This window comes from Anopheles funestus, chromosome 3RL (assembly GCF_943734845.2).
Source record: "Anopheles funestus chromosome 3RL, idAnoFuneDA-416_04, whole genome shotgun sequence".
NCBI lineage: Eukaryota > Metazoa > Arthropoda > Insecta > Diptera > Culicidae > Anopheles > Anopheles funestus.
Genome location: NC_064599.1, coordinates 73,271,235 through 73,297,275, shown reverse-complemented (window position 1 = coordinate 73,297,275; position 26,041 = coordinate 73,271,235). Strand labels below are relative to the sequence as shown.

Here is a 26,041-nt window from a genome sequence, read left to right as displayed (position 1 = left end):
TGATTATAAATTTATTTAGGCATTGTTTACAAACATGAAGAGTGTTGAAATATGCAGTAAAACTGTTAGAAATTATTTTTAAATTGTAATACCACAGCTTTGTAGCGAAATCACCAAGATTGCTCGTGGCTCCAACGATTTTAATATCCATTTTGTTCAAAATGGTTGAACTATTATTTGTTTACCGTAAGTTCTGATTTGATTATATTAGTATCCGCATTTTCATGTTATTGTACATACTTATAGCACATAATTTTTTTTTTTGTACTACAAGTTGTAAAATGTTTAAGCCGGTTTGTGCATTAAAATAAAAACAAAAAATACTCAGTAATAGGAGATTCTTCCTAGAACATTTATGGGTTATTGAAAGCTATATAAGAACTATTTTAAGATAATACGAAGTTTAGATAATTTTTCCCTAACCGAACACGAATCTTTCAAATTCTTTCGATTGTACAGCCCTGTCAAACTTAACGATCGATTCAATCCTTCGCAACGACACTACAACGTTGCAATATAAACGCACCCATTATTGCATCCAGTTTGACAGTTAGAAATCAAAACAATCGATTTAGAAAAAGGTAAAGAAAGCATAAAGAAAGCGAAATTGTGTTTTTGTGCATCGGTCGCATGTTTTTGCCGCTCAAATCCAAAGAATACATGCAGTAAAGGTGGTATTTTGTGCGTAGTGAATACCGCTCTACCATGGCAAACGATCGTGAAATATTGCGTGAAATTTGGGAGGGTAAAATTCCAGTACACTTTAAGCTATCGGCAGACGAAACCGATGTTGAGCCGGAAGAGTATTTTCTGCTTATACCGCGATTAAGCTACTTTCCACTCGTTACTGATAAAGTAAGTGGACTGCTGTTGATAAACTGGTGCCCTGCAAAGTATAATCGCTTGTCTTGTTTCCCGTTCTAGGTAAGGAAACATTTTCTTCGGTTCGTTTCGAATGAGCTACAGGATGGAGAAATGTGGATGGACAGCAACGGGACACCACTGAAGTGGCACTTTCCTATAGGTGGGTGTGTTATGCAGTTGCATCGCGAAATATGTGCTTTGCATTAATTCTCTTTTCCCGTTTTAGGTGTTCTGTACGATTTGCTTGTCGGTACTGATGGTACATTGCCATGGCATGTAACAGTACACTTTTCAAAATTCCCCGACGATATTCTTATTCGGTGTCCAAACAAGTGAGTGTGTTGGGCGTTATCAAAGGCATAGATAGGATTACTTACTTTTTACACACGTGTATTTTCTTATTGCAGAGAAGTTGTTGAAGCGCACTTTATGTCTAGTCTCAAAGAAGCCGATGTACTGAAGCATCGCGGTCATGTGGTTTCTGCGATGCAAAAGAAAGATCACAATCAACTATGGTTAGGATTAGTTAATGGTAACACATTCAATAGCGTCCGTTTACATAGCGTGTGAGTTATGACGATTTGTTATTGGATACTTTTCAGATAAGTTTGACCAGTTCTGGGCAGTCAATAGGCGGCTGATGGAACCAATTCCCGATCAGGACGGCTTCAAACACATTCCAGTTCGGTGTTATGCCGAGGTAAGATTGTTTTTGTCTAGAGCTAGTTAATGTAAAGTTTAGTTGTATTGCACAAATTCAAATTGCAAGCTATCGTGTTCTTGCCGGGATGTCAGATTAAATTAAATGTGAGCAAAAATATTCTTGTACATCAATCTTATCGTACTAATATAGTAATCAATGATCGAGCAACGTAGGAACTGGAAACAGTTTGAGCACAAAAGAGCCATTCTTCGTTCAATACCGTTTTGATCACATTTGCAACTCAGCAAGATCGAAAATGATTATAAAACCAATTAAGATAAGAGGTGCTAACAAGATATACAAAGTGTGATTAAATAGTCTGGTCTCTATTTGTTTGTCACGTGTGTAAACCTCGTTTGAAGCCGTGATGGAATATTTAAAATAAGTGACAAATATTTTTAGCGAATGTTAGTGGAATATTCACAACAACATACAAAGGTTTTGTAAAATGCTTTATACGCTAGTATTTCGAGAATCTAATCGTATATATCGAATATAGAGGTGCATTCGTCGTTTTATGTTTCTGATTTTTATTAATACACGGAATTACTGTTATTCCATATTGTCTATTGTTATTTTCAATGCTCCTGGTTGTAAATAATGTTTTATTTTCTTGATGATATATTTTATTATTAAACTTAAAAGTATGCTATAAAGAATTAACGTCTGTAACTTAGACATTATTAACTAAAATTAAAAATTTCGAAAAAGAAACAAAAGGGCAAATTGCAATTAAATGAAAAGAAAAGATGTAGACGATATTAAACAAAAACAAACCGACAGTAAAAGCAGAACGAAGAAGAACATGTTAAAGAAAAATTCACAAAAGGCCAAAAAGGTTACAAATTAAAACGATTAAAGTAATTTCAATTGAACAAATGGAAACATTAAAGTTATGAATAGCTGTGGAACATATACATATGTCTATGTATATGGACGAACCTTTAAACCAGTAAAGCAAAATATTCCGTAAAATATGTTGAGCCAAACCAAAAGTAATTAATCTAATTCAAATTATACAAATCATTTGATTTTGTATGTTCTAGGCAAGTGAAAAGAAATTGTATATTTTGATCCAATAGCACAATAGACGCGTTTCCTTTAGTTAACTATAATTCGGAATTAATAATATCATTACATAACAGTATTTAACTAAAAATATCATGCAAATTATGATAGTTTACTTATGTCCATACATTGTTGTTCATCACACAACAGTGTTCAAAATCTTTTTATATTTAATGTTAATGTTAACTTTGCAAAAGACTTCAAGTTTCACGTGCAGATAAATGTAGAAATCGTCGATCGATTAAATCAGCAATAGTGCCAAAAAGCTCATCGTTTCGAACGTAGCGCTTTGAACTTCCACAATTATCGTACGATCACGAATGCAGCCAACCGTTTAGTCACATTGATTATCATTTGCTGCTATGTTTCTCTCACTCTCTTTTCCGTCAGGATGGTACGTACCAGCAAAAACTAGTCGCACCCAGCACCGCATCCGGTCAGAAGCGTCTGTTGCAGGATTTGTTGGACGATTTCTCAACACCTGTTAGGAAGGCAGGTAAGTCAGGTTAGCGTTTTGTTGTTTCTTACCGTTCCTCGATTTTCTTCCCCTCTGTGAGCCACTATTACTGCAAGCTCTCTTTAAAGTACCCAGCCATGAACATATACCCAAAACAATACCAATGGCAACCTTCGTGTTTGCTATTGTGATGCTTTTGCCCTTGCGGCTCTACCAATTCGTGTGCAGTGGCTCCCAAATCGAAGGGATCGTATTGTGAAACTTATTGGCGTTTTCCGCTTCCCCGTAAACGACACCCGTACAGGGGGCGCTATTGTTTGTGAGTTACAAAAAAAGGGAAATCTAAAGCTGCCTTTGGTGTTGCTGCGATGCTGTGTATGGCGGGATCCTTACGGGCAATTGAATGGATAGATCGAAGGACAATAACATGCAGGCAGTACGTGATGGTGCGTACGTTAAGGATTACCCTTAAATCAGTGCCAGGTACTGGCAAAAGGTAAAGCACCGTACGGCTAATTTGTTCCACTGCATCATTCCCTTGTGGAATATCCTTGAAAACGGGGCTCACATTTTCCCTTCTACGTTACGTTTCAGGTCAGTTGGAACAGCGTTATATTGTTGTCCGCACGGAAATAATGCCGAGACAGTACGGAGACACCCGAGATGGTATCGCTCGGTATGTTGCTTCGTCGGACATCTGGCTTAAGGTTGTCAAAACGATGCAATCGGGGATAGCTAATTTTCTCACACTTGTCACACCCGGTGACAAAAGTGTCCGTTCGCCAATTTGACGGAAGCAATAGGTGTACCGGCAATCACACCGGCCGATTCGATCGACGAAATTGATATTTTGTTTACGAACTTTACAAATCGCGTCCGGCCGGAATACGAAATGATGTTCAATTCTTCTGCTCTCGTCCTGTGGTTTCACCTTCCGCCAGTGCCGGCACAAAATACGGTCGCTTGTCTTAAATGTGCCTAGCGACTCATTAATATTGCTAACGAGCGACGATTATTTCTATGTTATGTATTTAAAGCTGTCTTCTTTTTTCGATATATTGATTTTTTGCTTTTGATTTCGGCTGCTTCGCGTTCGGCTTTTTGGTAGTCATTCGCGGATTTATGCGTTGTGTGGCCAACCGTTCACGTACGGCTTTCCCGTATATCTATCCCCACTAGCCGTGGCGGACGAATCAAAGCAACGCGATCTGATTTACCGGATCGTTCCGTGGTATATGCAAATTGGTAAGCCGTATGCCGAAATTTTGCGATTGGTTCATGTGGCGACGGCAGCGTGTACGGTGAACGTGAGGACCAGTTGGTACGGCCTAGTACTACCATCTCTCTATCCCTATGTCGCGTGTGTTGCTGTAGTTTCTAGCGTGCGTTGCTAAAGCTATAACCACGAATTGATATATTTTATGGCCAATTAGGATGGTGCGATCGCATCCGTTTTCATGTAACGACGAAGGTCTGTAGTTAGGCGAGAGACACGAGAGAGCGTTTGCTATTTAGCTGCCACAAAACAAATCCACCGTTTGTATTGTACATTTATGGGACATTTTTTTTAAAATTTATATCACATTGTTCTATTTTAGTTGGTGAACTATGTTAGTAAACACCAAATGTCATTTATCAAAGGCTTTCACTCAACCCTAACAGATCACAACTAATCAATTATCTAATTATATTAAATGAGTGGACTTCACATGGACAGTTTCTTCAATTTCTCAATTAGATGTTATCGCTATTATTCAACAGTTGGTAATAAGTGTCTCAATCGATTGTTTGCTTATTGTGCGGAAGTGTGGTTTTGACGGATAAATGTGTGGCAATGACGGATCGTGCGCGTATATCATACACTTGACAGGACCGAAACACTTTTCGCCGATCGATCACCGATCATGACTCAACTTTTCCGATCATCTCCACCGAACAGCTCAAGATGATAAGCAATCGGTACGAATGCAATAATTGATGATGGTCAATCAAGGCGACTTCCATTAGTCTTTCCGTGGACCGCATGGGTGTATATGCAAACATTTTTAAGAACGACGTCGAAAACAACCACACTGAGAATGTTGAGGATTGAGTATGCGATTTCATTAGCCCTCTCTCTCTCTCTTAGGCATTACTATTGCGTGTCCTCTTCTTATACCTCGGATTCAGATTGCAAAGAATAGTGCATTTACTAGTACGCTCACGTACAATCAATTAGCGAAAATTTGTTCACGGATATTGTACCCCAAGCCCGTCTGGGGTAGCGTCTCTCAACGAGTTTTTGAATATCTTATGTCTAGTACGGATCCCCGGGACTCGTCGGTCATCACCTGTCAAGTGTCAGGTGTGCGGTTCTTCCGCGCCGTACAGGACAACGATGTGGCCAAGAGTCGCGTGTACCATCATCGTGTGCACATTCGTCCTCTACGTGAGCTTCAGAGTTGAGTCGTGCGCTTGTTTACCTGGTCGATTCGATTGCACGAACGCAGGGGGATGGGGATCAGTTCAATCGATTCGTTCACGGAGCATAAGAGGGGATCGTTTTTGGGGTGTTGCAAAACCAAACCCAACCCCATCCGAGCATTTCGGTACAACCCCTCGAGAGGTGTAACGGTGGGGGAAATTTTGGGAAACTGTTGTGTTTTTTTTTCTCTCTACTGGCTATTTGTGTTTATTAAAGGAGTGCGTTTGTTGATTTGAAGCGGTCTTTGCATACACACTGTCCGCCATATAGCATTGGTGCAGCCCGGTTTGGGGCGTGCTCCGATCGTACGTCTATGTAAAACGATTCACGATAAGGTACGTACAGCACTTGATGAAACTATGCACAGGCTGTAAAGTACAATACCCCAACGGTATAGCCTCTGGCAAAAGTGTCATCTATCAATTAGTCATTTGTCATTCGTGCCTTGCGGTACGAATTTGTCGATGGATAGCTTGACGCGCACTTTGCTATACCGTTGCTTTATAATAATATCTGATTTATGGGTATAAAAACCGTCTCGCATTCTGCTGCCGTGTGACTGTTTGATACTGAGCACATTCCTGACGTACTGCAACCCTTTGGTTTTTTGGTGGTTACAGCATTACATTTTTGTTTCCTTGCTGTCCCAGGGAACAGGCAAGGCAAGCATTCCAACCGCCTGACGGGTGTTGTGGTATCCGTCGTATGCAAACTCTCGTTGCTGCCGTGACGTCGACACCCGGTCAGGATGAAGATGGATCGGTGTTCGAAATAGGAAGGTTTTTTTTAGTTCGAGTTGTATGAATTCAATTAATGCAAACATTTCGGTGGCATTTTTTCGGCTGGCAAACAAACAAATAAATTTCAAAACACACGATGCGGGTGATTCCGTCCACCACCAACTACTGACCGCACCTTTACCGGTTCAATTACTCTAGCCCCATTCGGCATTCCGAGGATGCCACAATCCCACATACGGTTAGGTGCGTGTGTGTGTGTGGATGTGTGCACATTCCTGTGTTGTGATCTACTTCGAAAATAGCACGGCATTCCCAGATTTCGCGGGATACGAAATTCTTAAGGTAATTTTAATCCGCACATACTTACTCAATTATTACTGGGCGATGATTGTTGGAAGATCGGATGGCAAAAAACAGTGAAGGAATACGGACGGTAGATGAATTTAAAGAAAAACTGATTTATGAACATCCCAATACTTTTGATGTTTAGCAGTGTACTTAACTACAGAAATGTCAGAAATATCTCTAAAAATGATCTTAAATATGGGGAAAGGTACTGGAAGAATAGGGATAGCGGAATTATTGAAGAAGTATTGAAGTTTTTTGCAAGGAAACATACTCAAGAGATTATAAAATTGCGGAAAAATTCAACTAAAAAACGAACTTAAACGTCAACATTACTTCGAAAAGCCAAAAGTCTCTGAGAATGAACTGACAAATAGAGGATCTATTGACATAAGGATATAAGGATACACATAGAATACTCATAGAAGAATTAGAAGTGATCTAATATTTCGATCTTTAGGAAGATAACGATGGCTTAGCAATAGCGATTATACAGTTATACCAAGAATCAATAAATATTGACTAAAATGTACTCCATTTGTTCTTCAGATGACTACCAATGACTTGAGGAGAATAGTTTGATTGGTAATTAATACTTGCATGATCCTTCATGGATCTAACTAAATACTGATGTAAATCAAATGTTCTATTCCTTTAAAAAAAACTTGTTTCAGAATTATTCGGATACAATGTCGACCCTTTCCCACATATAGTAACTATGTATGAAAATATCTTCTGAAATATATTTTTTGCTACTCAAGAATGATTTTGATCGTTGTACTAATCGCTTGATATATTTAATCAAAAACTCCAAAAAAATGCACCTGGATTTTGCGCCACTAGCATTCTCTTTAATTAATGTATGTGCTGTATGCAAAATACTTACCCAGGTCTTCCCAATTGCCAGCTGGTGGTAAAGTTGAGTGTTGCATTTATTGCCCATCACAAATACGATCCCACGGTTTTGCCAGCTGCAGCCCAGGGCAAACACTTGTTTTGCGCGTTAACACCTTGATGATTGTTATTTTTCCACACTCAATCATCGAACCTGCCGATGCGATTTGCGTGGGACCCATTTTTAAGTACGGTCTATGCAAAGTGTTCCTCCCTAATCCTACCTGCCCGGATGACGTGCCAGATGGAATACAGGGATGGCACTTTCTAGGTGTTAGCGGTTAAATATTGTTCTAAGAGTTGCTTCGTCCTGCAGGTAACGCCGAAAGGACGATTAAGCAGATGCCAGCATATTCCGGTCGTTCGGCAGGATTCTGTGTCGGCTGGAATACTGAAACACAGGTTACAAAGATCTTGATAGATCGTAAAACAAAAGATCCGTTTTCTGTAAGAAGGTACCAGAGGGAGTGTCTTTACGGTGTCTAATGAAAAGCTGCCATATAGAAAAAGGAAGACATAAGGATGGATCTGTTCCTTACCGTATTTACCGCTGCACATTTCTTGGGTGTCCTGAACGGAACGGCAGGGAGATGACCCTTACCCGGGCGAAGGATCACCCGATGTTTGTTCGCTCGGTGTCCATCCACACCGGCGGGTACCTGTGCGCCTCCGAAAGAAGGCTGCTGTTTATTCAGCAAGGTGTGAATATTTTATTACCATCGTAAATGTATAAATAAGGCCCAAGTAAGAAGATGCACCGAATGGCCAAAGAACAACAGGCGCATCCTACGCGGGTCGTTTTATGTTTTGGGTGTGCCGTGGCTCTCATTCCTCTTATTTCGCCGAGCGCCCTGTTTGCAAAGGAAGGTTTTGAAGGTTTGTGGCATCGCAAGAAAGTAAACCGCCGGTGCATTCCGTTTATTTTTTCCAACACCGACCAAAGCACCTCACACACAAAAACGATTGGTAATTTGAGCCAAGTGGTGATTTTTATTGCCTTTCTAGCTGTACGGCTAGAGGGGAATGATTTTTGGCGCTGAGAAGGTAACTATTTCCTGCAGGCATTCCAAGCGATCTTTACCATCCTGAAGGTGAAACCGAACCTGTACCTTAGCACGCATCTGTCTTCCTTTTTCTCGGTATTGTTTGAGACTTGCAACTCGCTTTATCCTTGAGACTTTCCCAACCTGCTGGCAGGGACCAGACAGCAGACTCGGACCACAGCTCCGTTCACAAAAAAAACCCCGAAGAAGAACCTGCAATGTGGCCCTAGCGGGCGAGATCGCATAAAAAATGCAAATCCATCTTTTCGAGTAGCGTCGGTGCAAAGTGCGTCGGATTGCGGCGCTGTAGCAGAAAGGTCCAGCCAAAGGTGTCCGTATCTCCCTGTACCTGCCATTCATGAGCAGCTCTCCCACGGTTTTTTTTTCATCTTCTTTCAATCGGAACAATACTCGAACGGTTCCGGGCGTACCGTATGGGAGTGAAAATTTCTTGAGTCGGTGAGCAAATTTGCATAAATTATTACTATTATTTCTTACAGCTCAGCATATGTGTTGCTTTGTGCACATATTCGTTTTGAATTCCCTTTTTGTTTGGAGTTTGAATCTCAGGCCGATTGCGAAGGAATGTCTGTACGCATCTTCGAAATGCAAACAGCGTGGGAGGTATTGTCCGTGGCTCTTTGTCTACGCACGTTTGATGCTATTCGAATGGAAGGGTCGTTTTTGGCCTTCTAACTTATCATCTGGTTTGGTGAAGATGAGAAAAAAAAGGATTTAAAACAGGTACATCACGTTAGAAGAAGAATAATAGACAAGCGGTGGAATGCTCCAAACATATAATTGTGTGTAATAATTAATTTTGATACATTTAAAATCCAATAAGTCTTAGGTCTTAAACGATTATTGATTTCAGAAATCTTTAAATGTTTGGAGGTATTGTATTTTTTCAATTTTTTTTTCTTTTAGAACAATGTCTCAACTTGTGCTAACTATTTTTTACTGTGGTCGATTGCATCAATATTAGCACGTGACTCACACAAAAAAATGCTATCAATTTTCCACGTATTACGGGGTGTTGTGTTTTGTTGTGTATTTATCTACTAACGACGCAGTTCCTACCTTCGCACTGCGATAATGTCACTACGCGCAACATTATCCATCATAGCGAAATAGATCATCTCGTTTGCTTTAATTGAAAATCCATCAACCATTGACGATTAATACAGTGGTGGGAATTGTTTAATGTTTTGTTGTTAAAAGAAGTAAAGAAATATTAAAAATTATTTATTCCGAATTAGATTTCCTTGTTAACATGTTATTACGGATCTTCATATTGCGATTTTTTTTTTGAAAATGCTCGGCGAAATTAGGATTGAATGTCTTAAACATTGATACTCGATGTCATATACGAAATCAGTTTTAACAAAGGTGATAATATTATTATGGTATTTACACTCCAATAGATTTGTCAAAAAATCTGGTCGAGCAAGTTATGGTATTAAAGACATTTTTACAAAACTCATGGAATTCCTCACATTTCCAAGTGTTCCTAAAATGGTCTAGCGAGTACTATTGATAGGTAAGTTTTCGTGACACACTACTTACAATGATACTTTAATATGGTGTCAGAAAAGTATTTGTTAGAACAGGAGAACTTAATAATATGTCTGAGTCTTTCCAATATTTCCAAGGATAAACTTCAGAGGACGAATGTCCGAGTGAACATGCCAGACTGTATAGAAACGATAGATTTCTAGATGATTCCTTGAATGTCTGTAAACGGCACATTCACGTATGAGTTGGAATATTTTACTCGTATCTTTAATTTCTCTTGGCATCCTGTTGTATGTACATTTAAATTCTCTTGAAGAATATTGACAATTTCTTATATTTAGAATTGCAAAGTGCCAACCACTTAAAAATACTGAGGAAAGCTAACTAGGCATAACATTTATCGTTGAATAGACTAGATGGTGTACAAAGAGGACATGAAATGGTGCGTAAAATATTTACAAGAGATACGCTTGTGTAACATTTTCTCTGATTTTCAAGATAACCATATGAAAAGTTGGAAGCAAACATAGATCAAGATCTTTGTCATCAGGAGGATATTCCGATGAGAAACAGTTTCATCTCGACTGTTTTTCTGCACATTATTAGTATGATTTTAGATAGTATTTTTAAAAAATTTCTATTCGTACAACAAATTTGCATCAGCGAAGTAAAATTTGGAAGAAACACTTCTAGGAGTACATTGAAAAAAAAATGTTATCCAATATGTACCTTCTGCAGCAATAATGCCATATTGTACGAACTCTTCAGAACTTTGTATTTTATATAAACCATTTGAAGTGTGAAATTTAATCTTATAATATTATTACGCACGCTTAAAGTATTTTCCCGGCACTGCATTCCATACGTACATAATTTAAGAAATTGTTTTATTATATTTTTAGGCTTTTTTTGGCACATTTTGGAAGATTACATATTTTCACGGAGTTTAAATTTCCCACGGTACAAGCACACAAAAACACACATCATGTCGTCGACATCATTCATCATATTGATCGCGTTACATCATATGAGGAGAAACCGCAAACTGCTGCACAAACATTGACATTGGAATGCAATCCGCTTCTCCCAACTGTGGACAGAATGTGCAACATTGCACTCTCCCTTTTTTAAACGTCCGTCCTCTCCTCCTCACAAAAAAAAACAATCATCATTTCACTCAAATGCGTCATCGATCGGGCTGATAAAGGTGAACAGTTTTGAAAATTAATATTTGTGAATGTTTTTTTTTGTATTTCATGTATAATTGCGCGGAAGCAACAACATAAAAAAAGAACTGCTCACAGAGGGCTTGTGTATAGGTCAGTCTGCGCAAAGCTTATCGCAACTTGGTTGCACTTTGGAGCGCACACGATGGTCGATTTTGTTTTGTTCCCTGATTTGTTGCGTGTCTGTAGGGCAAAGTTATCGGGATCGCAAGAAAAAAACAAGTAGAAAAACCTACGCTGGCGCCATTAGCAGTTTCTTATCGCAGATTGTGTGGCCCGATTCCATCATCGAGGTTGTTGTTTTTTTTCTTTCTGAGAGGGTTGAACGCGCATTTGTATGATTCGTTGTGTTTTCGTCACATGCGGACAAAATTTTGTCAGTAAGCAGATAGGCCTGTTTCGTTCACGTTTGCTATTAAGAAGGGGTTTATTTTGCACGAATTTTCACTACCGAGCGCGCACCCAATAATGCTGTTTTTTGTGGTACACAGAATAAAAAAAAAACACTCCACCTCGCGGTATCAAAAAGCAAACCGAACCGAACCGGTGGCCAACATTTCGATGGGCTGACATCACGGGCACGAAATAAAACAATGACCTAATCGGTCATCAGCGTTAGGTGAGCGCGCGCGGTACGCGCAAGTGGGGGACAAGTGCGCAAGAGCTGCCAAACGGAAGAGATTAGCCATCGTGTCGCCCCGTGTGTAACAAATGAAACGAAAATACAAAGCAATGGTAGCAGCAGCAACCAGTCAGCCAGCCAGGAGGTCGTCCTCGATTGCGTGCGAATTAACACGTCCGTACCCGCCGATGGTGTTTAGAGCTCTGCACAGGGGAAGTTGGCCCTTTTTGCATTGGTTGGCACGCGCGTGTGTGGCTGTACAAGCAAATGGTTTAACATCGCTCATGGCGCTCGATCGTCAATCATCACCATGCACTTAGTGAATCGAAATGCTATCGAAACCGACCAAAAAAAAATAACCTGCCTTTAAACTAACGCATTTTTGCTGATCAAAGCATTGACACTGCTGGCGTGAGCGTGAGGTGTCTATCTCACCGACCAACCGTTGCGCATACCTTTCGGTGGTTTTTTGGGGCTGTTTGGCATCACAGCCGATAATCACAAACAGCAAAGCTTAGCGAGGAGGACGAATGAAAGAGAAAGCCGCTGTTGTTCGGGTGTACTTTTTTATGTCTAAAAAGATTTTTACTTTGTTCTTTGCCGCTTTCATGTACGCAAATTTAAAAGTTGAAACGCCCATTACAAAACGGGTCATTAAATGCGTTTTTTTTGGAAGCCAGATTGATCTAGCATTTATGCATTGTGTTCTTTGGTAAATTTAACTTAGCATTAATCGTTAAACATTTAATTTATAAGTAATTTTGTACAATTTTAATCTAATTATTTCCCTTTTCGCGACTAAAGTTTTAAATTAATTTTTTTAAAATTCAAACATCTGTCTACTATTTAATGATTTTAATTTGTACTTCATTTATATCACTTAAACAAACTATTAGGCCTGTCTATAATATTCCTGTCTGTTAGATAATTATTTGCAAGTGACGTTCAACATTCTACTGTTCATCTCAGTGTTTTTCCCCCTAACGTCATCGCAAACCGTGTACTTTTGGGGTAATTTTATTTGTGTTTTTTTGCTGTTGTTACTTTTGCCCACTCATACGACTGAAAGACGCATCGGAATCTTATCCTCTTGGCACCCAACTTGGTTGAGGTATTTTTTTTTTTTTCAATTTTGCTGTCACGCGCATCGCCTCATGCGAAAAGCATCTGCTCTAAGGGGGTTGGTTTTTTTTTTCTGTATGTGTTTTGAGTTAGAAACTTGAATAGTGTTAAAAGGGAAGACGTGGTACGATCGGGGTGAACCGGTTGGGTAGAGGAGGGCGCTAAATGGGACACTAAGTGCAGATCCGGTCGATTGTAGTTGATTGATGCAGCTTCTAAAAGTGGATTGTAACACATGATGCAGGACCGACACACGGTGTGTTGTACTGGCTGTATAAAGGTATCTTCGTCATCAAGATAATAATCAGCTCTTAGCAAGAAGGTTACTAATTAAAATGAACTTTAGTTTATATATTTTGCTATAATAATTTTTATATTACATATCATTTAGCTTACTATAATTCCTTCTAATTAGTGAGCTGAATAACGTCCGCTTAGGAGGCTTTCGATAGGATGGCGCATTGCCGCATGGTTGCATCATGCAGTTGCACATGCAGGGCGCCCCAATGTGGTCCGCAAGGCACACACGGCTACACCAAAGTGAGCGTTGAGAATGTTCGCTTTTATTTTGGCAACAGTAATTGCAATCGAAAACAGAATCCTATCCGCACAAACCTCCTCACAGCAGAGATCGGTACGACATCTTGATGTGGCGTGGTTGGTACGTTTCGGTTTTTTTTACTCCCTGTGACAGTGAAACGGTGACTCAATCGGTCTCAAAATATCCTTCGGATACGACAAACACGGATGAGGTGTGTTTTTTTTGTTGGCGAGGGTATGTGTGGACGCCGGAGGACACACCCACCTTATAGCCCAGGCGACTTTCGTGTGACGAGGGAGAGCTAAAGAAATGGGCAAATTGTGGCGGTGTTTGGCACATTACAGACAAATTGAGGCCTGCACAAATTCCGTCCAACCTTTTTCGCGATACAAGACGCAAGGGGGGAGGGGGATGGGCGGAAAATGAAATGGGGGGTCGATTTCGAAAATAGATCATCTCAACCGACAACAACCATCAGCCCACCACTAACCATCCGAACGACAACGGTCAACGATTTGACGTACATCAAACGAAACATTGGGGGGTGTACATCACTTCCCACCCAACCCCAGTACATCCCTAACCTCATCCGACCCACAGTTAGGAGATTGCCCAGTTGTGCAAAAGGGCTTTTGAAAATCGATCACGAGTAAACTACTGGCGATGGATATGGTTTTCACTGTTACAAAATTGAACGTCAACCGAAGATGTCCATTTTTGGGCGAATTTGGACGAGCCTTCCAAACCACTCCCAAACCACGGGAATTGCCCTACGTTTGTCCTTTCTACTTGTGACGCTTTTCCCCCTCATTTAGGGTTACCCAGGTTTATCCGGTGGGTGGCGCATACCAACAAAAGAATAGAAGTTCTTCTCACAATCACTGCTGGTTCCATCGTCATCTCGTTCATGGCAGACAATGTGTCTTCATGTCCACCGACACGGTGGACGTCGTTTTGACAAATCTCTGCTCTGTGTGTTTATGTGCACATATGTTTGGGTGGAGGTGTGCTGCTCAACCCGACCCGTTTGGTGGGAGAGTTTTATATTTATTTTTAAACGCACTGAACGGTCACCGGTCATTATCGCTCGAGTACCTGACGGTGAAGAGGTTTGACGTGATTTTTCCGACTACTCTGTGCGCCCCCCCAGGATGACCAGCTGCTAGTGGTCATTGGTCTTGAAATGACGTACGTTACGAATGCACGAACGGAAACATTCCACGCCGTACAGAAGATATGGAAGGCGTTTCAGGTGCATGACACCCCGTTGATGTCGAGTTGTTACGCTGGCAGAGTTGGACAAAGATAGGCAAAAGCTAGTTATGAATGGGATGAAAGAATTTTTCCATTCAAAGATGAGTTTATGTTCTTTTCGGTTGCAATTGCTGATGCTAGAGTTAAACCAAAAATGAACTCTTTGTTTTTAGGAGAAGATTTGCACTCAAAAATCCGAAAAAATGGATTTATTAAAAGAAAAAGAATTTCAAATTCAAACTCTTATGATTTTTGGAGGTTTAAAGATTTTAGAAAATGTATAATTAAAGACATATGGTGGACTATAACTTCCAAGTTAAAGCTAAGATCACTACCATTTCAGTACTGAGCAAATGTACAAATACAGAAAGATCCATTTAAAGACAAGGTATGAAATATCTCTCCTTCCACAGACATATACGAAAATTATTGTTTTTCGAATATCAGAATTATTTTTGCAATAAAAACTTGTCCTTCACGTAAATAAAACTCCAAGAATTCGTAAGGATATCAATTACTGTATTTTTCTGTGTGATGTTATCAATGCTTAGGGATCTTCATCGTCAGATTTTTCCACTTAATAGCTGCCATTACCTGAAAGATGATGGAATTAGTGTTTTAATTTGCTTTAGAATTAGGTACATAATGAAAAGAGGTATCTCTTAAGAGAAATTAAGGTTGCTCAATATGTAACAGTTATTCTCTGATTTACCAGCAATTCGTTTATATTGTTTTTAATCATCCTCAAACTTTAAAATATTACACATGAATCATGAATATGAATCATTTTCTAGACTTATTTCGTCATCTCGCGAATGGCCTTAACCAAAATTGCTCCAATAAACGATGAACTTAATGAGCAGCATTCCACGCACAAAACTCGATTAGGTAAAGAGTTTCGATCTTCAAAACCACAAGAAACGGTGCACGGTGCACGTTGAAAAAATTCCTTTGCACACTCTGATCGGATGGTGAATGGAATTTTTCAATTTCATCCCAATGGATCAACCTTGCCGCGTGCGGGCACTGATCCTGCGAAAGCCTTCTAATGAATTGTAAAGATATACGAAAAGGTGAAGAAACGAGTTACTCATTCAATTTCCGCAACAAAAAGGGGAGTGCTTGTTGTGGTGGTGTCAAGAAGCTGGCCGGAGTGGGATAAAAGAGCTAAAAATAATATGCGCCAGTCGAGAGATGAAGAGCTCGTGGTGATGGTATGCCGGCCCTCCAAAAAAAACGCACCTACCGATTGACAGGATCTTCCAAACAGCAATCAGAGGCTAAGAATGATCGGCGGATTTAAATCAGCCTCAAATGAAGAGCCCCAACGGAATGGGTGCGGTTTTCTTGGAAGCAGCGCACCCGAGAAAGCACCACAAGAAAAAAGATCGCTTTGCGGGGATATGGAGATAGAAATGGGAGATTATTTTGAATGATTTTCATTGTCCCTTAGAGGCCCGGAGTACCCCCGGGCGGAAATCATGTGAAGAGCAAAAAGGAGAATTTTAGGTGCGAAATAAGCCCAACGAGTGGGTATAGGAAAAAGTAAAGGAACACGTCTTTTGCTGTGGTAATCTTGATGGTTTTTTGTGTTCTTCTAATTTTAATATTTTTTTTGTGTTAAATTGCTTTCATGTGCTCACAGAAAGCAACAAAAAAAAAGAATTTATACCGCCTTGCAAAACTGAAAAATAGAATGATCTTGCCAGTTAGGACAGGGTGGCGTCATCCGACTACGAATCCATGGAAGTTTGTTAAAAATTAACACACGCTTAACACTAGCTCGTAAACACAGTCCCAGAGTCAGGCTGACAGCAAAAAAAAGGAACCGAAGGATGAAAACAAAAAAACACCGATCTTGGGCTCCTCAACGTCTCGGTTGCTATCTGTTTCCATCATCACTCGGTCCGTTCGCTGGAATTTGTCTTCCCTTTTGGTCTGGTCTAACTTGCGCTTGACGTTCGTGGTGAACTCATTTCAAAGCAATTTTCGATCGTTTCATCCTCTCATCCAACGGCTGAAGCGTTTGGGATTTTATTTTGTAGCCGTGAAGCACCTCCTCTCGAAACGGAGATGAAGAATAAATGAGGTATCCGAGGTCGGTTTATTAATTTTCTAATCGCTCTTTGACGAGCCTTTGGCGCAGCTTTGCTCGTTCCATTCTCTGGCGATAGCTTTCACAGACGGTTGGATCGTTGGAGACCGGTTTTTGGGCAACAAGAACCATCTCAAGATACGTTTTTACACGTTATAGTGGATTTTGGAGCGGTTCAAAAACAAGAAAAGAGGCCAAGAACCCATCAGCACATCGCTTCACCGCTGCCCGCGGGGAAAAAAAAGTCAAGTAGAACTAACAAAGCGATACGATACGCACTGTTTGACGTTTTTGGATTCCTTTGGGGACGTTCTGGAGCATGGCCTGGTCGAGCTAAAACAGTCGACGGCAGAGGCTCGCCGTCTGTGGAATGTTCGTTAAATCATTTTCAAAGGAGCGAACTGCACAAACGCCATCCAATCTCGATGGGATCACCAGAAGGACCCGAACAAACTTCGCTTTCTTGAACAGTTCTTCATTTCGGATCCCGTTCCTGGAGTTGCGGTGCGGAGAAACTGTTTAATAAACCAAATAACGAATTAAGAATTTCTCGGAACGCTTTACTGCCTCCCTGTGGACTCGCGTGTGTGTGTGAATGTTTGGAGAAGGGGTTAAAAGGTTTGGGTCTCTCAGAAAACCATAATCTCCTCCGAAACTGATGGGTGATCGTTGATGGGGATGCTGATTAACGTGAAAACGGGAATGGATGAAAAGAGTGCTTTGAATGCCTTGGAATTAGAAGTTTTTGAAGGTTTGTTGCAAGGTTTATGTTTTGAAAAAAAAAACAAAACAAAACAAAATATTAACAAAAATATTAAGAACATACAAAATACTATAATTCAAAACTTGATAAAATTAGTGAAATATTATAAATTATTGATTCATCAAGTTACTGCTAGGACTTGGACACTTCAGACACTTCATTAATTTTCTCTATTTCTGTATACTTTATCTATTCCCTGGTAATATTTTCTTCAGAACATCTTCATGTTTCAATTTCTTTAGCGGGTACTCTATATGTCTTTAAAAAGACTAAAAGATAAAAGATATAAAATCTTAGTTCTTCTCTTAAGTTTAACGAGACTTCGCCTACCAAAATGTGCTCTCCAAGCAACTCCTATTTTTATACTCATTTCTTATCATTTTCATTTTGTTTTCTTATATTCCTATAGCTAATAAAATAGAAATTTATTATATCGTTCTTCCTTTCTTCGTTCTAAAGATAACCTACAATCTGGAAAAACATGTTTACTCATCAAAAAGGAATTGAAGAATTTTTACATTGTCACAAACCGGTTATGGTTCCATATTTGGAACATACTTAGATCGTTTGATTTGGTTTTTCATTCGTATTCGCCTTGTATCCTCCTTCCGGCTCCCTTCTTCAAGGCGGAGATCCTAATTGGAAAAGATATCGTGGTTATGTTGTGGTCTGGTCCATAACAGCCAACACAGCAGCAGCAGCAGTTTGGAATGGGGAAAGGGAGCTTGATATGAAGTGGGGGCTTGATTTTGCCTTTTCAGAATGGACCATCATCCCCTCCCCCTCCAGTCGTTGTATCTCTGCTCATTATTCCAACCTCTCATTTTCATCCACAGTCGAGGCAAGAACCCATGGCGTTACAGTCCCGGAGTCGACTCCACTCCAGTGGCTTTCGGAACACCTTAGCTATCCGGACAACTTTCTGCATCTCTGTCTGTCCTACGCCTAAGGTGGCGTAAGGCGTACCAAAAACAACAAAAAGCCGTGATCAACAATCGCCTCGTCGTCATCTTGTCGCTTTGCCGCATCATCGTTCTACCCGTTCGCCAGCCTCGCGGCTCCTGCTGCTGCTTCCTCTGCTCACCCTTCCTTTTCAACTGGATTTTGCCTGGCGCCGTGGCTTCGTTCACCAAACAGGGTGGGGGCTCGAAATGATCACCGTTCATCACTCGCTGGTGTTCACTCCGGATCGGATGATGGCGTCATATTCATTCCCACGCACCGCGTAAAGTCACCGTCGATCGCCAGACACTATGGAACCGTGCCGATTCAAAACCTTTCGAGCGCAGAATGCAGACGAGGCTGTGAACGCCTTCACCGCCATCCGTGAGCACAACGCACCACCGTATGGATGGTGAGCAAGGCGATGGTGAGATAAGGTCTCAGGACGCAGTCTCATCACTCACCGTGCCGTATCTCACTGCCGTGATCGCGCGGTCTCGCGGTCCCCACGCGGAGCTGCCGGCCTTTTGCTTGCTTGACATTTATGTCTAATTATACGATTATCGTTTCCCTTTTTCGCGCCACACTTCCTGCGCCTCGGATCGCAAACGTCGCAAGAGCCCCAACGTACCAGCGGTGTTGCCAGGCACAGTGAAGCACCATTAATGTTGTCATAATAAGAAGGTAAAATATATGCATTGCGGCTAGTTACCTTTATTCCATCGTGTCTTTTGACCGGGGTGTTTTTATGCGCTTTTGTATTTACTTTTTGTTTTTGTTTTTTGCTTCTGGTGCATTTCAAAGTGTGCAGGCATGGTGAGAAAGAAAGTGGGGCTCGTTCGGGATTCGCTCGCTAATGAAATATGATACCCGTTTAATGTGTAATTAAATATTGTTTCATAACTCCATGATGACAGTAATGATTTTTGTTTGTTTTTGTGCCAAATAATGTTAATTTTTGCGTAGTAGTTGATAGTGGGCACCGTCCAAATTCGTGTAGCAAACGTATAACACATTAAGACCACCCGTAAGCATGTTTCCAAGCATTGATGAGCAATTTGCATTTATGTTTTGCAAGAGGGTGATAATTTTCGCAGCTTCCGGAGTTTTTTTTTCTTCTTTTTTTTTGTTATCCCCTTCAAGATCAACCTAGGTGGCAGATGGCATGCTTTCAAATTTGCGCCATAAAGTTGTCTTGGGTTTATTGACCGCTTTTCAATGGTAGCAAATACTGCTTCGAAGGCAGTGGGGAACATTCCTTTGGTACAATTTATATGTTTTATTTTATGTTTTACAACAATTGTTAGTTACTTTTATGACATAAAATCTTTTATGATAATTCTATATATCATTTCTTTAGTTACTTTTATGATATTAAATAATTATTTAGCTTTAATATTTTCTTATCACCATTTTTAAATCTTAGTGTCTTTGAGTTTTTGAATTATTCATAGCTACGGGAAAGAGTTTCCTGCAGACGGGTTTGTCAAGATTTTATCCTATCTCTGTAAAATAATAATATGCATTTACTTAAGTTCTTTCTGTTCATGTTTATGTGATGTATGGGATTAAAACGTAACTTGTAAAAATAAAAATATTATTAAACTTTACTAAAGTGTGTTTCATAATTATGCGATTCTCGATTTAAATAAGAAATAAATTGAAAAAAAGAAGAGAATAAAGAATAAAATTTAATAAAATAAATAAACAGAAATGGCGTTTTTTTCAAAGTTGTAAATAAACATTTTTCTTTTTTTATATTTTTTTATGGGCAATATCCCGTTTAGCAATATAAAATTTTGTCCAAATGTACGTCCATAACAAAATAAAATGTTTTCAATAAGGATTTTAATTTTTTATTAAATGAAGTATCACGATTAATTTAAACATGTTTTAAAACAATTTTAATATAAACGCCTTGTAAGCGCCGCTCGAGGACTAAGAGAAAATCTGTATAACAAAAATATCAGAGTCCTGATACTAAATTTCGTAAAAAATTATATTTTTGGTTACCAATTTGAACTATAATCAATTTTATATAAATTGGCTTCCAAAATATGTAAACCTAAATAAAATAATATAATAAACGACGAAACAAATTAATCTATACTTCTCATTGATTCTCAACAACACAAGAGATCGTCGCGGATTCCGTAAATGATGATCATTGAAATGCAAGTCTAGAAAAAAATGGCACATATATTTTCATTCATGTACAAATTTTACGTAAATATATTATTGTATTATTAATTTAACGGCTCGGAGGTTTAGATGCCAGTTGCACCGGTCTTTATAGAACAGGAAACGAGTATCAAATTCCATTCTTACCGTAAAATCTCTTGAGGTTGTAGAACCACAAAGAAAACATTATTCTAAAATTATAAAAAAACAATGAAACAAGCCTCATGAAAGAAAATTAAAACCTTCATGTTCATGTCCACATTATAAAAATGAAATTCATTATCCATAAATTAAAGCCATAACCCAGGTACCGGGTAACACCTCTGCAAGCGTGCATTCGGAAAATACTCACAGCTGGAACCATAAAGATACACATTTGCAATCGGAACAATTATTTCGTTTATTACCACGCGCGGTGAGCGTCACTCCGAACGCGCGCGCGCGCATTTTACGAGCTGCCAAATTGATGATTAGATTATGCCGGTCCGATGAACGCCACCGGCTGCAAACTGTGTGTGTTACTTTATTCTCAAACCCAACACGACGCGAGCGACAATAATTAGCATAATAGACCCTATGGCAGTGCGCGCTTCACAAAACCTAACCTAAACATGGCCCGAAGGCATGCGGCGTGTGCGCATTATTAACGACGATCGTATGTTTACCCCGTGCTTCCATACTAAAAGGTAAATGATCTTCCATCAGTCGGAACGATGGTCTCCTTTCCTGTCGTTTGGCTTCAGTGAGGTAAACAAAAAAAAAATAACATGAAACCTTTGGAATGTTGCTGACACTAGGCATTACTTGACGGAGCCCTTAGTCGGACCCACGGCAAAACAGCGCTTTTTTTACAGTTTATTTTGGTGCACAAATGTATTAGCCGTACGGTGCCGGTACCCTTTTTGGAGTCCTTTCCCCGCGGGTTTGCCGGACAACTCCTTCGGGAGTAGGGAAAAATAGGAGTCGGAATCCACGGGATAGCAACCCTTGTTTGGAAGATTTTCTGCCAGCTCCTTTGGGGGCGGACCAACGTGGACGGAACCGACTGACATGAATGACGTTCGTTTCCCGCTGGGGTCGGGCCGGAAATTGTTCGAAGCGGTGAATGATCATGCTGGATCAGTTACAGTTACCTACCAACTCCACACATCAGCTATCAGTTGTGACGTTTGCCAAACACCCCCAAGACTTCATGACACTGTTGTAGTAGTGGCCAAAGCCTCTGGTGGAAATGGGTTTCCCCGATCGCAATTAATGTGACTGAAGACAACATAAATTGTGCAGTACCATGCCATGAATGCGTGAAGAAGTTTGTAGAGACATCTTTTCTTTTTGTTTTAAACCACACATTAGAGACGGTCTCTTAATCTTCCTCCGAGTACGTGTGTCGGTAAGCCGTCAGCATTATCGTTTGCGAACAATCCCGTCGCGAATGACCACCCGGACACAGAACGGGGATCTTTATGGATCGTAAAATTATTAAACTCCATTGAAATGTACCGCAAGGTTATCGAAATCGTAAATTACAACGTACCCGAGAGCATGGAGAAGAAACCGTACTACAGCTACACAAATTCATCACACACTAAGTAATTTACGTTTCCTTTCACAGTGCGGTTGTGGTGTGTGCTAAAATGGCGCAATAAGATTAAACACGCTGACCTTTGAATTAATGTATTATTGTATTTTATTTCTTCACGGTGTCTGACGCAAATTCCACTGGTGTATGATCAATTATTTAGTAGATTGAGTATGGACCACACACAGAATCTGTGGCAGCTTGAAATGGATTATTTCTCAGAATTGGTTTTGAGAGATAGAAGTACACTTGAGCAATAACAGGATTGGTGTTGTTAGAAGTAGCTTTGAATAAATATTTAAACTTTTCTTCTAATATCTGCCATCTGCATATCCAACAAAACTGTACGATTAATCTACTCCGGTGACCATTTCGCTCCATCAGTAATTAAAATACTTTTTGCCAATTTCCAATGTTGTGTTGTAGCAAGAACATTCTTCATTTGAGTTAATTGGTCAATACATTGGTGTGGTCTACTCTAATGTTACTCTGAACTCTGTTAGTCTGTTCGCCCGCGGAAATTGTACTTTCTTCACCAGAAGACAGAGAACTATATCATCATTAATATTACTGAGAAGTTTTGAAGGATATTGGATGATGTATGTGGTAGCAGCACTAGTCTTACACCACAAGATCGAGTGTGAAATCCCATTTTGACCATATACCTGCATTCGCAGTACTGACTGTCTCGCTATGAGTAATTATAAAAACAAAAAAAGCCAGAAATAGCCCAGGCTAAGATGATGAAAAGTCCCACCTCTTATCCCAACACAGGTTTCAGCAGGAAGAAATTATAGTTACGATATTTTGACTCTAATAATAATAATCAAAGGACCTATTTGATTGCCAGAAAAAAGTATATCTCTTTGTATTCAAAACTATCAAAAATGTATGATCTTCATGAATTTTGTTTTGGGATATACAAAGCTAGAACTTCTTATAATTCTATCAGATAGATGATATAAAATACCTCTGATGATAAAATTGAATCTTTAGAATTCAATGTTACTTGTTTCTTCGACATTGTTGTTCAATGACATTGTTCCTTCGACTACATTCAACATCTATTATCGACAGTATGAAGCTGTTGCAATGTGCCTGGTGGGATGAATTTCAGATTTTTTATTCTTAGCTTCAGAAACCTGGCTGAACCATAACAGGAGCTTCATTGCAAGCACAGGCTGAGATATTTAGTAGATCACTAGAAATGGAACATTATTCTGCACCTTTGGGACCTTTCTCCTTGAGAGTAGTGTTTATTTCGGTTTTTGATTCATAACCTAATTTAGTATAAACATTGACTATTGCTCTTAGTAAGAGGACGCAAATTGGCAGAATGATTCGATCACTTGAATTTGTACAAAGTTTCTTGAGGAAGAACTCCGTCAGTATTCAGAGAGTTGACAGAATGTTGTAGAAAACAATAACATTTACTTCCAAACATAAAGTTAGTTCCATTTTTATGTATTTCTTCTTCTTGCGTGGCCCAACAACCTAAAGAGAGTTGTCTTGTCCCGCCATTTTTGACTTTCCTGGACTTAAGTTACACTCAGCAGAATAGTCTCTCCTTGTATTATTCTTCCATTCCTTTCTTCTTGATACTAATTATATATCTGCCAATTATAATTTTTACATATGAGCATTTTTTAATTATTTTCTGCATGTAGAACTGAGTTCCTCTAGCATAACGTTCTACTTGAAGAGTGCGTTACAATATAAAGTTCAAACAAGTTATTACAACTCGACGTGTAATTCATCACACCTCCGGAGAACGTTAGTAACACAAAAAACAGATTCATTTAAAGAGCACAAGCGCTATCAAAGAGAGTGAATCAAAACGATGATCGATTGATCTGCCTCTGTAGTCACCAATTAAAAAAAAACAAAAACTTCCGGATGATGTGATCATACCGAATGCTTGAAACAAACAGCAGTTTTAATTTTGAAATTAAACCCACATGTCACCCATTGGCCCAGATCAAACGATGATGGAAGACGCAAATCGCTGTGCGTGTGTGTGTGTGAGTGCTTCAATTTCCTGACCACACACGTGTGAAGCGGTTCGGTCAAACATCATCGGACGCACCTAAATGATGCGATTTGTATCGGTTTGGACCGTCTACAGTCTCCGTGGGTTGGGTCTCTTGGTGGTCCGCACCGGTAGACCCGACGACCCGGCGTATGGAGATTGCGCATTATTAACGCTGGTAAAAGCGTGAAGCACTTTCGGTGTACGTACGTAGATGTTCTAATAATATCTGATGCGTGTAATTTTCCGTAAACACACTTTTCCTTCAATTGAATTTGCCCACCCAGACACACACACACTCATCACCCTTCATGGTTGATTTTGAGCTATATCTCTGTTGAGTTAAAGGGGAAAAACGTATTTTTGGAGAAAAAGAAAACTAAAGTACTTTAAAAAAAGGGAGAGAAAAGGAAAGCACACAAACTGATCCTAAATAACAAGCACTACTTTAAGCTGATTCAAGTGCAAATAAAATGGCCCCCGGATAGCGACAACTTTGGCAGTGGTAAAATAAATAAACCATTAAATATACGGCCCAATACACCGGGATCGATCGAAGCCGCGAAATGTACGGTAGCGGACACACAATGTGTGTCCCAACCTTTCCACGCGTCAGGGACGTGTGGAATGATTCCGGGTGTGGGGTGTGGTTTAACCGGTTCTGGACACTTCTCCATTCTTGCGTGCAGGCAGTGCTGAAGAGAAAACATGGCAGTGAAAAGCCTGCCAATGGGGCTGAAAACAGGGAGGGGGCCCCCTTGGGGAGGGGACCAAGACGTGATGAATTCGAGATAAGGAGTATCGAGATAAAATTCAGATGATAAACGCACAAATAAAGCAAACTCCGATGTCTGATGGCGGCGGGGAGGACAAGGAACAGGAAAACAGGACAGAGTGATAGAATTTCCGTTTGCCATACATGCGTGCGTACGAGATAGCAACTGGGAGGTGTTGTATGTTGTGGAGGGCCGGAAAAGGCACAAGCAAACGGCACAGTGAAAATAACACGTAGCGTCAAAAAGTCTGGCCCGTTCAGTGTTCGACGTACGGGTTTCGGTCGTTGGAACGCAACATGGATTTGACTTGGGCGGGTTTTGTGGCAGGGGAGAGGAAGGGAAAAGGGGGTGGGGAGGAGATTGTAAGGGAGTGCTCTTCGCGTGTACACCATCGTAACCGCTGCGCGGCCATCAACATAGCCGGGAGAGACAGCAAACGCGACCAAAAGCGCGCCGGTTTAAAACCGATCGCTACAACGACGCGACGAACCTGTGCTGCGTGGCTGCTATTGTGGAAGGGAGGAGATATATGGGGATACGCGTGTTTTTCTGTGTTTGCCCGCGTGTCTGTGTGTGTGTGTTTCTTCTTCCCGCGTGCCGCACCCCGCTCCATCATCATCATCCCCCCGGAAGCCATGGCGGAGTATCGATGCTAGACGCGCTGGCACCGTGAAGCCGCGTATACGCAATATCGCATTAGCCGCCCTTTTTTTTGCGCAACCAAACCAGGGAACTCGGGCAAATGCACTTTTACGATTTCCTGCTTGCAGTAGAATGTTTTACCCTTCTTCATGGCACACGTGCGCGACCACCATCAT

The 26,041-nt window shown here is 40.3% G+C and overlaps 1 protein-coding gene and 1 long non-coding RNA gene across 3 annotated transcripts; both read left to right on the top strand.

The window, feature by feature from the left end:
* The first annotated feature begins 560 nt into the window (after positions 1–560).
* On the top strand, positions 561–20,363 carry LOC125770382 (autophagy protein 5). Of its 2 annotated transcripts, none has more exons than XM_049439882.1 (7): positions 561–855; positions 925–1,024; positions 1,091–1,196; positions 1,272–1,396; positions 1,467–1,564; positions 3,026–3,140; positions 18,553–20,363. In XM_049439882.1, exons 1-7 carry the CDS (start codon positions 706–708, stop codon positions 18,663–18,665), a joined length of 807 nt encoding a protein of 268 aa, XP_049295839.1. In that variant the 5' UTR covers positions 561–705; the 3' UTR covers positions 18,666–20,363. The 2 variants fall into 2 exon arrangements, with proteins under 2 accessions (XP_049295839.1, XP_049295840.1); XM_049439883.1 differs by having other exon boundaries at positions 562–855; positions 3,026–3,131; positions 18,553–20,362.
* LOC125770387 (uncharacterized) lies at positions 3,147–6,808 on the top strand. Its single transcript, XR_007419204.1, has 2 exons — positions 3,147–3,588; positions 3,687–6,808. It is a non-coding gene; the product is annotated as an uncharacterized LOC125770387 (long non-coding RNA).
* Positions 20,364–26,041: the final 5,678 nt, after the last annotated feature.